At 53.6% G+C, this 13984-nt stretch overlaps 1 protein-coding gene across 2 annotated transcripts in view; it reads right to left on the minus strand.

Moving 5' to 3' along the window:
- The window catches only part of DOCK1 (dedicator of cytokinesis 1), a 568807-nt gene continuing 555171 nt past the window's right edge, over positions 349–13984 (minus strand). For both annotated transcript variants that reach the window (XM_018041175.1, XM_018041176.1), the window contains exons 49-52: positions 12817–13015; positions 8657–8810; positions 5810–5967; positions 349–1527 (exon numbers count right to left, since the gene is read on the minus strand). In XM_018041175.1, coding sequence (XP_017896664.1) covers positions 1432–1527; positions 5810–5967; positions 8657–8810; positions 12817–13015 — 607 coding nt within the window. In that variant the 3' untranslated portion in view covers positions 349–1431. The remainder of the gene's footprint in view (positions 1528–5809; positions 5968–8656; positions 8811–12816; positions 13016–13984) is intronic.

Below are 13984 nucleotides of genomic sequence, written 5' to 3' on the forward strand. Positions count from 1 at the left end.
AGTTTTTCGGGAGCCGATTTTATGAGCCCAATTCTTGTATCTCCTCATCTAGAAAAGCACTAAAATCCTTCATGGGGATCACTGCTCCTCGTGACTAGCAGAAGCCTCCTGCAAAAAATACGTGCTTGATTGCACGCACTCCATTGACATCCCCCCCGCCGTCTCTTTGGAGCAGTCTCTGAAGTGCTGTCTCCCGGGCTATAGTTCTCACTTTGCCCCAGATAAAACTTAACTTGCAACTCTAACTCTCACGAGGTGCATTTTCTTTTTTTAAGTCAGCAGCAGAATATAAGCAGTGGCTTTTATATTCTACATCAGGGGATAATAACATAATATGTCGGACACTGAGACTTTTTAAACGACAGTTTATTTTTTGTTGTCAATGATTAACTCTTGAGCCTACTAGAAGAATACCATGATTATAATCAATAAAAAAATATAGATGATGGAATAAAATATTAGGTCATACAAAGTTAGTTAGTTTTTTTTTTTTTTTTTTAATCATTGTCCAGGAACATTTTTAGGGCTTGAGCTTTGGAGGGAAAAAAAAAAAAATCAGAAAATTTAATTTGTGTTTCTTTTTTACACTTCCCTCAGTTACAAGTTAAGAACACATATTGAGAATCATTTGCGGGTGCCTAGGACAATAAACAGAAGGACCACAAAAATTAAAACAAGCTCTAAAGACCCTCATATACACAAACTTCTGTACAGAATGAGCACAAGAAGAGTTCCCCCAATTAAAACCATCGCCTGTGGTCTACATATCCTTTCTTTAAAAAGAGAGAAAACGGATTTTCCTACACTCATACTTATTTTTTCCACCTGATCCAGTATTTTTAATGGTGTCTCCACTCCATAAATTAGTAAGTGTTCAGTAGCAGAGAAGTATCCTATTTTAAATTATGCCGAGGGAAACCAGGAACTTCCCGGAAAGGGCTGACCATAGTTGCCTGATGGAGACTGAAGGAGCCCTCAGCCCACAGCAAGTCACACCACCAGGTGCAGGCAGGAGCGTTCCGTGAGACATCCTGGGAGAGGCACCTGGGGTCTGGCGGGGAGCTGAGGACTTGTCCACTGTCAGCACACAGTTCTAACCTCTCCTTCCTGCTCTGCTCAGGTCGGCTGGGCTCTTTGCTAATGTGTCATCTGGCGCAAACAGTAAGGGCTTTGGGGCAAGACTCAGGCTCTTTCAAGATGGACACACTCGGACGCTGATAAACACAGCCGCATGTCCCGGGCCGGTACCCGCCTCCTTACTCCCTGATGCTAAAGCCCACTCACCCTGTGGCTGGAGACGAAATTCTGTTAGGGAAAAACAATTGCACTAAAGGTCAGACATCACAGGCCCCATGAGGTAAACGCCAGACGTGGGAGGAGATGCGAGGGATGGGAAGGATGCCAGCTCGCCCTTCGGGGGGTGCCGCGGCTTCACTGCACGATCCCCGAGTCCACCGAGTTCTGCTTGCGCGTCGTCTTGGGAGGGGGTGGTGGCGGGGTCTTGCTGGGCAGAGGAGGAGGCAGATGCTGGAAGACAGAAAATGAGGGGACGGCTCACTGCTGATGCTCTGGCAGGAGAGACGTGGTCTCCGGGAGGTTCTGACCTGGTAGGGGGGTGGTGGGGCGGGGGGTGGGCAAGGGAAGATTGACCTGCAGCCCTGGGTGGGAACGTCCTCTCCCCGGAACACGGGGCTGGCAGGTCACCACTCTCAGGACCGGGCTGCTGGTGGCCACAGGCCTTTCCAGGGTCTCTGATGAACCACTTTTCACAAAGCACATACGTCAGACATTTGAACAGCCTCTGAGAAGTGTAGTCACTGCCCTTTGGGTGGTGGTTTTAATCGCGATGCTTGCATGTTCTGTTGTGTCTGACTCTTTGTGACCCCATGGACTGTACCCCGCCAGGCTCCCCTGTCCATGGGATTTCCCCGGCAAGAACACTGGAGTGGGGTGCCATTTCCTCCTCCAGGGGATCTTCCCCACCCAGGGATCGAACCCGTGTCTCTAGCACCTCCTGCTAGATCTTCAGCTGTGGCATCTGAACTCTTACTGGCAGGATGTGGGATCTAGTTGCTAAGACCATGGACAGAACCCAGGCCCCGAACTGCAGGCGGATTCTTTATCACTGAGCCACCTAGGGTGGTTCTAAATCCATGTGCTCTTGATCGAGGGGTGCCTGGAAATGGACTGGTTTCAGACCTGGGCAGTTGAAATGGTCAAGAACAAGGGAAGGGGGACAATGCAGGACCCAGGGCCACCCAGGCAGCTTGGCCATGTCACAGCTGAGCCCCGCTGGGAAGAGGACCCACAGGCCCTTCCTCATGTCCCTTGAAGATGCTCAGGGACAAACAAGTCCTCGGAGGTGCTCTCCGGGGCTGGGCCAGAGGCCTGCCATACTCTTGGAAGTGGAAAGGCCACAAGAGAGAGGGTCGGCCGGGCCACACTGGCCCCTGCGGCCACCATCCCCTGACCTGTTGACAAAACAGTCTCTCTCCCACAGTCTCTTCTGCATTGGTAAAGAATGGGGATGAGCAAGATTGCTGCTGCTGCTGCTAAGTCACTTCAGTCATGTCCGACTCTGTGCGACCCCATAGACCGCAGCCCACCAGGCTCCCCCATCCCTGGGATTCTCCAGGCAAGAACACTGGAGTGGGTTGCCATTTTTTCTCCAATGCATGAAAGTGAAAAGTGAAAGTGAAGCTGCTCAGTCGTGTCCGACTCTTAGTGACCCCATGGACTGAAGCCTACCAGGCTCCTCCGTCTCTGGGATTTTCCAGGCAAGAGTACTGGAGTGGGTCTCCATTGCCTTCTCCGTGAGCAAGGTTGAGGGGATGTTTAAACTCTTCATGGAGGAGGCACAGTTCATCAAAAGTGGCTGCAGCTGTCTTCCAACGCTACAGATGAACATTTGCAAAGCAGAACCAGAGACACAGACGCAGAGAAACAGTGTATGGACCCCAGGAAGGGCAGAGGGGGTGGGATGGACTGGAGGACCGGGGGCGACACACAGACGTGCCTGCATATAAAATAGATCCCTAATGAGATGGGCAGGAAAGCCTGGAGCGCTGCAGTCCACGGGGCTGCAAAGAATCAGACACAGCTGAGTGGCGGAACAGCAACACCGAGAACCTAATGAACAGCAAAGGGGGCTCTGTGATGACCTGAATGGGAGGGAAATCCAACAAAGAGAGGATATATGTACCTGTATAGCTGATTCACTTTGCTATATAATATAAACTAACACAACGTGAGAGTCCCTTGGACTGCAAGGAGATCCAGCCAGTCCATCCTAAAGGAGATCAGTCCTGAGTGTTCATTGGAAGGACTGATGCTGAAGCTGAAACTCCAATACTTTGGCCACCTGATGCGAAAAGCTGACTCATTTGAAAAGACATTGATGCTGGGAAAGATTGAAGGCAGGCGGAGAAGGGGATGATAGAGGAGGAAATGGTTGGATGGCATCACTGACTCAATGGACATGGGTTTGGGTAAACTCCGGGAGTTGGTGATGGACAGGGAGGCCTGAAGTGTTGCGGTTCATGGGGTCGTAAAGAGTCAGACATGACTGAGCGACTGAACTGAACACAACATCATAAAGTAACTATACTCCAATAAAAAATTAAAAAGAAAATATTTTTTTACAGAAACAGGTGGCTGGCTGGATATAGCCCAGTTTGCCTTTCAGTCATAAGAATGAATTTACGACTGTAACGGTGAGAGGAGACACTGAATGGACCTGCCAGGGCGTGAATGACTGAGGGCAGCTCGTGCCCTGCTCTCGGCGGGCATGTCACATGCGTGAGAGGCCACGTGCTGACCACCCAGGGAAAAGAATGAGCGAGTGAGCAAATGAACGCGTGAATGAGTGAGCAGAGGGAGAAACACACAGGCCAGGATAAGCGGGCACGAGCCACAGGCAGAGCAAAGCAGGGGGGCTCGCAGAGCACTGTCCTCTGCGGGTGAGAGCGTGCTGTCAGCAGCCTCTCAGGGCAGGCGCACGTTCAGCTAGCTCAACGTGAGAAAAGAAGTTTCAAGGGCAGGACGGTGACAAAGCAGCGTCTAACTCATCACCCAAGTTCCTCCTAATTCGCAGACAAATAAATACTAAAGTGACCCAGGGCTTAACAGAGAGAAGAGAGTCAAGGTGGAAAACAGAACTGATACAACGATTTTTAGACATCGTAACAAGAGGAAAAAGAATAGCTTTGTAGTGCTCAGTTATTAAGTCCTGTCTGACTCTTTACGACCCCCTGGACTGTAGGTCACCAGGCTCCTCTGTCCAGGGGATTTCCCAGGCAAGAACACTGCAGTGGGTTGCCATCTCCTTCTCCAGGGGATCTTTCCAACCCAGACATGGTAAGAATGGTCAAAAGAGGGACTTCCCTGGTGCCCAGTGGCTAAGACTTCTTGCTCTCCATGCAAGGGGCCCGGGTTCTATCCACGGTCTAGCAACTAGATCCCACATCCTGCAACTAAGAGTTCACACACCACAGCTGAAGATCCTGTGTGTTGTAACTAAGAACCGGCACAGCCAAATAAATAAATGACTATTAAAAAAAAATGACAAAGAGAAAAAGGATGGTCAGAAGAAACGCCGATTCCCAGGTTTGATGAGACGGTTGCTTGTTTACCTGTGGAAGTAGACGGAGCAGGCGAGTGTGAGCCATCTTTAAAGAAAGGACGAGTTAAAGTGGCAACAGCTAGACAGCTGACTCCAAGCCTGAGGGTGAGAGTGACAGGAGGCTGTGGACCAGCCCCCAGAGCGGGCGAATGATCATGGTCCTGCAGCAGCTCGCAGGGCCTGCCGGGGAGGCAGCCCCGTAAACCGGGTGATGACCCCCTGGCCCACAGGCCTGCGTCCTGAAGGCGCACTCATGCTGCAGTTGAGTCAGATAGGAGACCAAGAGCAAGGAGACTCGGGTGATTAACATCGCGGCATTCACAGCGCCTTTACACATGGCGCCGAAGCTGGTGTGTGTTTGCCCTTCCACTAACAGCTGTGCTGGCTTCCCAGGATATCTGCATCAGTAGGCAGGCCCAGGGGCCCGAGCAGTGAGCACACATCAGACCAAATCAATGACAGATGCCATGGGGGGACTAGCCTCAGGACTGATGCTTAGGAGGGCCCGAGCTGGCCGATCATGCTGGTGACAGCTAGCATCCCGAGTCTAAGTGGGGTGGGGACAGGTCCCAGGGCTAGAGGCGGGGCTAGGAACGGGCAGCCTCGAGGAGCTGGGGTGTGCTCCAGCTGGAGCTAAATCCCGCGCTCGGCCACAGTTTCTTCGTGTGGTGAGCACCCATCCCCACCCACACATGGCCAGTGGGAGAGCGAGGCTGCCTGGAACCAAGCTGGGGCCACGGCTTCTTCAGGGCAAGGGCAGTGTCCAGGAGCACGACGTGTCCCCCGTGTGTGGCATCAGCCAGCTTCAAATGAAAAATGTCTTCATACAAAAAGCTACTTTTCAAAACCAAACTTTCATAAGAACTGCACCTCAAGGCAATGGCCTCCAAGGTCACGAGAGTGGCCTGTGGGCCCACTGGCTGGAATTTTGCCCCCTCTACATGTTCCCCTAGGAGTGTATGTTCCTGTGGGGATGACACAGGACCCCCTGGGAGCATACATTCCCGTGGGGATGACAGAGGACCCCGGGCCACACACATCCACGTTCTAACCACTGCCACTCTTTCCTGGAAATCAAGCCTGGCTTGCCCAAAGTAAACACGCCAACATCAGGAAGGAAAGAAGGAAGAATTCCTGTCTTGTGGAGGGAAAGAGAGGATGGACCCACGTCCCTGAGCCCTGACTTACCCTTTGATGAGGCGGAGGGGGCGGGGGCGTTGGCGAGCCCGTCAAGTCCAGGTTCTCGGTCAAGGTCCCGTAGTCCGTGCTGGTGCCTTTGAGAGGCAGAGGGGGCGGAACTTCAGCCACGTCCAACCCAGCCATGGCCATGCCGTTCAGCTCCAAACCTGGAAAAGGGGGAGGATGAGAACCACACCCCCGTCCCCACTGGGAGCGATGTGTGTCCCCGCACGACTGCTTCGTGCCCTCTCAGGACTGGCAGGGTGGTGGGAACCCTTTACCCCCCTGAAATGCCCATCAATGGGCAGCAAAGAGATCGGGAGGGGGCAGAGAAGGCCAGGGCTGTGTCCCCTGCAAGGGAATGTTTCACAAGGAGAATCACGGGATGCTGAACCCCGAGCTTAAAGGGTGGATCAGACCGCTGGAAAAACAGCCACGTCCACCTGGGACCCCTCTGGTCCCTCCTCAACTGCCACGCCTGGGGGCGTCTATACAGCTCAGGGGTCACAAGGACCATCTCCGCCTGGAGTGTTCAGAATCCGCCAGGTCGCTGCCTCAGCCTCCTACAGGGAGCTGCACTCAGCTGAGTCCAACAACACAGCTCACTACCAGCCTACCTGCCTGTCAAAACTCTCACAACAGGAAAAGCCACGATCCTACGAAAGGCAGGTATTAGCAGCAGCTGCCGCTGTGACTGCTGCTTTAAATAAGCCAAAGGGAAGCAGTACTGATTTTTTTTAAATAAACTGAAAAGGAGTCATTTTCAAACGGAGGAGGGATCATTAGGACAATCTATTTTCTCAGCCTTTGTTGAGACTCTAAGAAATCATCTGCCTTTTATGTTAAAGAGAGAAGTGGGTATTTTTGTTGTTGGGTGTCCTACCCAGTGATGCATCTGATGGAAAGTCGTTCATTAAGAGTGTGCTCCCTAGGACGAGGGGTGTCAGCTGATAAGGAGGCCTTGCCGTTGAATCGAGGCGCGAGAAGGTGGCCTCTGATGGAATGGTCGCTCTCCTAACTGGCTGGCTGGTTGCTTTTACTCTGGCCTTTATTTAAAATTTGCCACTTTAATCATTTTTAGGGGTACAAATCGCACTCAAGTTATCTGTTTGAGCCTGTGTGTCCAGGTCTCCGGGGTGAATGTCTAGGGGCGGGCTTGCTGGGGGTTATGGTGACTCCATGTTTAATTTTAAGGGACCACCAAAGTGTCCTGCACTATTTATTAACTATTTATAAAAAAAATCAATAAAATATTTCTGATCTCTGGTTACAGCATAAGGATGTACGAAGTGAAGCTGGGACATCCGCCTGGAGACGGTCTCCCTTCCAGCACCCAGCAAGGCCTGGCTCCCTGAGGCTCATCCCCGGGGCAGCCCTGACTCCCGACCAGACAAACTGTCTCGGGGGGAATGGCCGCTGCTCCCCTTGCAGCAAGAAGAAACCAGGAGCTGAGGACGATTGTTGGCGGCCGGCACAAACCACTGCCCAGGACCAGGCTCCCCGCCCTGTCTCCAGCCACGGGGAGGACAGTGGGTCCTCCTGGCTCTCTCGTCTGCTGCCATCCTCAGTCCCTGTGACCTCCTTCCTGCCAGGACGTCACCTCTCTGGCTGGCCTGACTTCAGGGGTGAAAACTAGGGTACCACTTGCATCCCTCCACAATTCACATCCACTCGGAACCTCAGAGGGCTTTCCAGGTGGGTCGGCAGTAAAGAACCCACCTGCGATGCAGGAGACACAGGGGACTGCAGGTTCGATCCCTGGGTCGGGAAGACCCCCTGGAGAAGGAAAGGGCAACCCACTCCAGTGTTCTTGCTCAGAAAATCCCACAGACAGAGGAGCCTGGTGGGCTGCCATTCATGGGGTCGTAAAGAGTCAGACACGACTGAGCGACTAAGCACGCACTCAGAACCTTAGACCTTCTTTGGAAAGAGGGTCTTTGTAGAAGGATCTGGAGATGAGATCATCCTGGATTTATGGGGAGCCCTGAACCCCATCTGCAGTCTCCCATAAGAAGAGGAGAAACACAGAGCCTGGAAGAGAGGGGTGAGGGGACTGGAGGAGTGAGCATACAAGCCGAGGAACTCCAAGGGCTGTGGGAGCCCCCAGACCACCAGTCCCCACCCTTTCTGTGGAAGACAGTTGTTTCCCATGGACCTGGGGGTGGGGCCGGGGATGGTTTGGGGATGATTCAAGGGCATTACACTTACTGTGCACTTTATTTCTATCATCACTACATCGGTTCCACCTCAGGTCATCAGGCATTAGATCCTGGAGGTTGGGGACCCCCGCACTAGATGGAAGCAGGACTGGAGAGACCTTGATTTCAGACTCCTCGCCTCCAGACTATGAGAGAATAACTTTTTGATATTTGGGGCCACCAAGTCTGTAGGAATTATGCTGAGCAGCCCTAGAAATCTGGCAGAACTAGAAGGTAAGTTCTACCCTTAGCCCCTCAGCATGGCCTGGAAGGGCCCCTTCCTTCCCACTCCTCCTGCACACAAACAGGCCCCTTCCCCACCCTGTGCGCTGCATCATCTCATGACACAAAATGGGGGGTGCCCCACGTGCTCTCGAGTCACCCCCAGCACCCAGGAGGTCCGGAGCGCTGGCTGGGTCCTGCACCGTCCACCCTGGGAGCACAGGAACTCAGGACTGTGCTGGAACTCAGGAACCCGGGACTCAGCTGTGGCCTGACCCATTACAGTCCCGGGAGACACTCCTCAAAGTCAGGGGCTCACCAACACTCTCTCCGGCTGCTGGACTGAAAAGAAGCTGGTCTAAAGTGAGAGCCTTCAACAGAGGGGGGAGGTCACAGCGCAACGTCAGGAATTCACACGGGATGATGTCTCACTTACTGGACTGCAGGCTGAAGCTGAGCTTGGCCCTCGGCATGACTGGGGGCGGCGTGGACTGGGAGGACGGGGAGGACGGGGACACCGAGAAGCGCCGCTCGCCACCCATGGCGTTGATCACCTGGCTTTTTGGTCTCTGGGGCCGCAGGGGGCTGATCTACATGGGAGGGACAGAGAGAGCATAGTTAGGGTCCGTCTTAGGTGGCTCAGTGGGGAAGAACCACCTGCCAACGCAGGAGATGCTGGAGATGCGGGTTCAGTCACTGGGTCTGGAAGATCCCCGGGTGAAAAGCATGGCAACCCTCTCCAATATTCTTGGCCGGAGAATTCCATGGACAGAGGAGCCTGGTGGGCTACAGTCCATGAGGTCAGGAAGAGTCGGATACGACTGAGCCGCTGAGCGCTGAGCAGACACTGGGCTGACTTAATGCCACTTCAACACTTCCTCTGCGGAAGTCCTGACCTGCAGCGCCGGTGCAGATGACCACATCTGGAGACACGGTCTTGCCGACGGTCAAGGTCGGGTGATGCTGTTACAGCAGACCCTGATCTAGTGTGACTGGTGTCCTTATAAAGTGGGGAGATTCAGACCCAGACACAAGCGCACGGGACGGCACCGTGTGAAGATGAAGGCAGAGATGCGGGGAGAAGGGAATGCTGGGCAAGGGGCTGGAGCAGAGCCCCCCGCAGCCTCAGAGGAAGCCAGCCCTGCTGGCACCTTGGCCTTGGATGTCCAGCCTCCAGATTGTGAGACCATCGGCCTCTGCTGAAGCCACCCAGCCTGTGGGATGCCGTTCTTGCGGTCCCGGCAAACTAACCCCGGCCTCACCCAGTCTCCTTACACAGGCGGGGGGGATGTCACATCCGCGTCTCCTGAACAGGAATGTGATGCAGACACTTGGTGTGAGGGAGTGCCCCACTGGGTGGGGAGGGGACTCAATGACCTGCGCAGTGACCAGAACGCCCCAGGGGACTAATTTCTTGGTCTTTCTTGGCAGATGTGTGAAAGTCTGGAAACTTGCTGAAGGACTTCCTTCACTCGCCTTCTCTTCCTCCTCTCACGCGATGCTACGACCGATGGGAGTCCTTTCCACTGCTCACTGCACTTGTCTCCCCCACCTCTGACTTCCAGACACACCTGACTCTAAGCAGCTAAGCCTTTTCCCGTGTCTGCAACATTAGGAACTTTTATTTCCCTACGTCTTACAACTTGGTCTCAGATTGTCAGGTCTGGGGGAACACGAGCAGTCCAAAATACTCTCAGGTAGGAGTAACGAGGACAGTTATTAACCCAGCTGAGAAAGAAGAATCAAGATTTTGGCCCCAGGATGGGCAGGGCTTTGGGCTTGGCACTGGGGCTTGATTCCCCAGGGTAGAGGCAGGGCGTGGATGGGCCTGCTGGTGAGGGCCAGCTGCAGAGTGGGTGGGCGGCAGCATGTTCCACTGGGTGGTCTGCAAAGACAGGGCCTCCCTGGAGGTTGGAAGGAAGCAAGGAAGGCTTAAGTCCTTTTGTAAGCGGGGTGGTTGAGGGGACCACTGGCCAACAGGCTGGCTTCTGGAACTGTCCTATGCCAACAAAGCAGATCCTAGAGTCCAGGCGTCACCACTCATTTGTAGAAAACAGCCCACCTGCTGTGGAAGGCCTGGGACAGCCTGGCTGAGCTTGGGGCTCCCCTTGGGTGCATGTGTGTGGGGACTGAAGATGGATTCAGGGTGCTCTTCCCACCCTTCCCTTCCCATCAGGGGACATCCTGACAGTTCAAGGGGCAGGGGATGGTTTACTGGTGAGATGCAAATGGCACGTGGAGGGCCCCTCCCCTGCTCCAGGTCCTGAGAGGCTCAGCCAGAGGTCATGACATTGCTGATGATGCAAATTCAGGTAGGAAGCTGAACTCAGCCCCAAAGAAGAAGTAGAGAAAAACCTCTGCAGAAGTGTGGAGAGGGGGCAGGTGGGTGCCAAGAGTGCAACAACCCCAGGGGCCCAGGGCACCACCCTGGGGCCGGGGCTGCTGCCGCCACTCAGTCATCTTCGCTCCCTGAGACCCCCACCCCCTGCCAACCCGCTCTGTCCTGCAGCACCTGGCCGGTCACGGGCACACAGAGGCTTGAATAGGAAACTCCAAGTGCCCAGCTGTACCCATAGACCTTGCCAGCACCTGTCACCCAGAGGAGACTGGGACTTCGGCTGGACCAAGAGCAGCCAGTCTGCCTCCGGCAAGAAGCCAGGGTGCCTGGCCCTTAGCATTGCAGCTGCGGCTATTCTGAGACTCCTCAGAGGCTGAGAGCAGGGGTCAAGGTTCTGTGCTCTGACCTCGGTGGGTTCTGGTGCGTTTTCGGAGAGTACTCGGGCCCGCTGGGGTTTGGGGGGTGGGGGTGGCGCTTTGGGCTGAACTCAGCCTGTCTGCAGGAAAGCAGGACCACAGTGGGGAGGGACAGAAGTTATATTGTGATGATGGCCGAAGCTGGCACATCCTTTATCTTCTTGTCATGGAACTCAATTTTGATCAACTCTGCCACTTGTCTCAAATTCTGTGAGGCCTTCCGCTTTACCATCTCAAAGTAGAGCTTAAAGAAAAATGTACGACAGGCTTCCACAAGGTCTGCACTGAGCAAATGTTCAGAAAATGTTGCTGTTAGTTTGCCTGTCCAGGTAGGGCATCTGGACACTCGGGAGAAAGAAGGGGGTGCTGGGCAGCCCCAGCAGTGTTGCTGGCCACTCAGCTTTCCAGAAGAGTGGACAGAGCCCACTGGGAGGTGGGGGAAAGGGGCGTCATGAGAAACCTCTGGATCGCACCGCAGGGGGTCACATCTGAGCGCTAGCCAGAGGCCAGTCCCTTCCTGAGCCCCGCACCCTGGGCTGCCAACTTCTGCCATGAAACACTGCAGCCCAGATGCAGTCAGAGCTCTGCCCAAAGGCCTCACAAGAGCATTCGCCTGCAGGAAGACCATGTGTGGTCTGGGGTCTCCCTTCTCCTCTAGACACCCAAGCAGCACGTGACTGCTGGTCTCCATGACTAAGGGTCTGGATGAAACATGCCTTCCGGTGTTGAAGATATAAGCAAGCAGTGAAGTGTGTCTTATTAAACAGGGGTCCCACCTGAGCCCTTTGATAAGCAACCATTCAGTAACCGCCAGGGCTGGTCAGGGGTCGGGGGCTTCCGCCCAGGGCAGGCACATTCTTGGGCACTGTAGAGGCAAACGGCCTTCCACTGCAAGGAGGTGGTAGCTCCAGGCCCAACTTAACCTTTGAAGCTGATGGCCTGTGAGAGCCTCCTCTTTGCTTTGTCTCCAGTCCACAAACAGCATGTTCTGAATAAAGTTCACCCCAGAAGCTGCCCTCAGTTTGCCCCCAGACTCCAAACACTGCAACACACTGCTGGGAGCATCAGCTGGCACCCCTCCCAGCCCCCGCCCCAGCCCAGGCCTGGGAGGAGAGCATGCCACTTGGGTTTCCCTGTTGCCACACACCCTGGTCTCTGGAATGAATGAGTCCCAGGGATGGGTTTTTAATGTCAACTCACCAGCACCAGTTAAGTCCCCTCAAATCCTTGTGAAAGATGGCCAAGGGATTTAAGCATGGAACAGATGAGGCGAGGAGGATAACACGGAAATGAGTATGGTTGGCAGAACCTGTGGGAAGGGGCTCTGGGACTCTAGCTGAGCAGATTATAACACTCCCGCAGAACACCGGCTTAGCAATTTCTGGTCAGGAAGGGGTGGGGGAACGGCATTAGCTGGCCTGGAATTACTGTTTCCTGACAACACAAGCACCCTGTTCATCTCCTGAGATGTCTGGGTGTCTAACGAATGAGTCCCACTTCGCTGCAGAGCCCAGAACCCTGTGGGTCCCTCTGACAGCTGCCCGCCCCCCGCCCCCCGCCCCCCGCCCCCACCGACCGCCACTACCCCGCCCAACACCGGGGAGGGGGGGATGGAGAGAAAGACCAGCATCCTCCAGAGAGACGTGGGTCTGCTCTGAGCCTCTGATGTCCTGGAGCATCAGTTACACAAGGGCGGGATGCGAGAGACCCTGGATTCTCAAATGACTATTCCCAGCCCATTCAGTGAAATCTGATGGACAGGCCCCTCGGCAAAATGTGGAGCAAAGACAGGCCCCCTGCGGCAGCTACCAATCAGTGAGGGAGAGCTCCCTGTGAAATTACCGTTTCTGAAAGGATCACAGCCTCAGATTGCTGCAGGGGAATGTCGGTGGGCTTAAATTCTTTATCGAATATCTCTTGATGCTTGCTGTTCCTTTTCTCCTTCTTCTTGTCCTTCTTCTCTTTGTCAGGGTCATCCTTGTCCAGCTTGTCCTGGGACCGGGAGTGCATTTTCTTTGGCAGGAGGGGTTCCAGAGCGAACCTAAAAAAAACGTTGGTTTTTTTTTTTTTTTTTTTTTTTCAATCGATGTCTTTCTAGGAGAAACTGTTGCTTTTTGCCCTGCGGATCCATGTAAAGTCACTCACAATGAATCAGGTGCTGTCTGGGGACCGCCCAACTTTACAAGGAAAGAAATAATTTTGAAAGGAAGCTCAAGGGCCACCTATGATACTTATTACCAATTGCCATGGTGACGGTCTTGCGTCACGATAGAAACAAACTGGGGGGAAAAAACCACACTGACAGGACAACACCGAAACGTAAAGCCTGAATGCATTATGGGATGACGATATCCAGGGATTATTGTTGATTTATGGCTGGAGGAAGGTATTTGAGGTCTATTTCCAAAAGGAAGTTCTCACTTTTTAGAGATTCACACTGAAATATTTATGAATGTGAACAGGAGAAATAGGCAGATGCTGACACAAAGAAATGTCTGTATTGGTACACAGGGAGCTTCCACTCGAAAGCCTTTGATGGCTCAGTGAGAAAGAAGTCAGCTCTAGCTCCTAAGGATGTGGAGTTGCCCTGAGATTTTCAGCCAAGAACTGAGCTTGAGAAGGAGGATTTGGGTCCCAGCTCTGCCATCTACTGGTGAGGGTCCACCGCCTCTGAGCACTGTGGACTGGACGACCCATTCACAGAAGGAAAAGAAAATGGTATTTAAAAAGAGATGTGACCTATTCAAAGAAGCGAGTCATACAGTCCTATAGGAGAGACAGCACATGCTGTGATTTCTGATTACAGTGTTTTTAAAGTGTGGTCCACACCTCATTTCCATACGGTTAAAAAGAAGCAAAATGGTCAGCTGAGAGGGTTCATGCAAGCTCCCTGCCTTCGAGCTCCTCAGGCAGTCCGGGAGCCCCATGGGAGGGCAAACTCCATTCCCCGTAATGTGGGGTTAGAGGCCAGGTTCCCAAGCCAGCCTATGAGAGGCCCCCGTCCTCACTG

Source organism: Capra hircus, chromosome 26, assembly GCF_001704415.2.
Source record: "Capra hircus breed San Clemente chromosome 26, ASM170441v1, whole genome shotgun sequence".
NCBI classification, from domain to species: Eukaryota; Metazoa; Chordata; class Mammalia; order Artiodactyla; family Bovidae; genus Capra; species Capra hircus.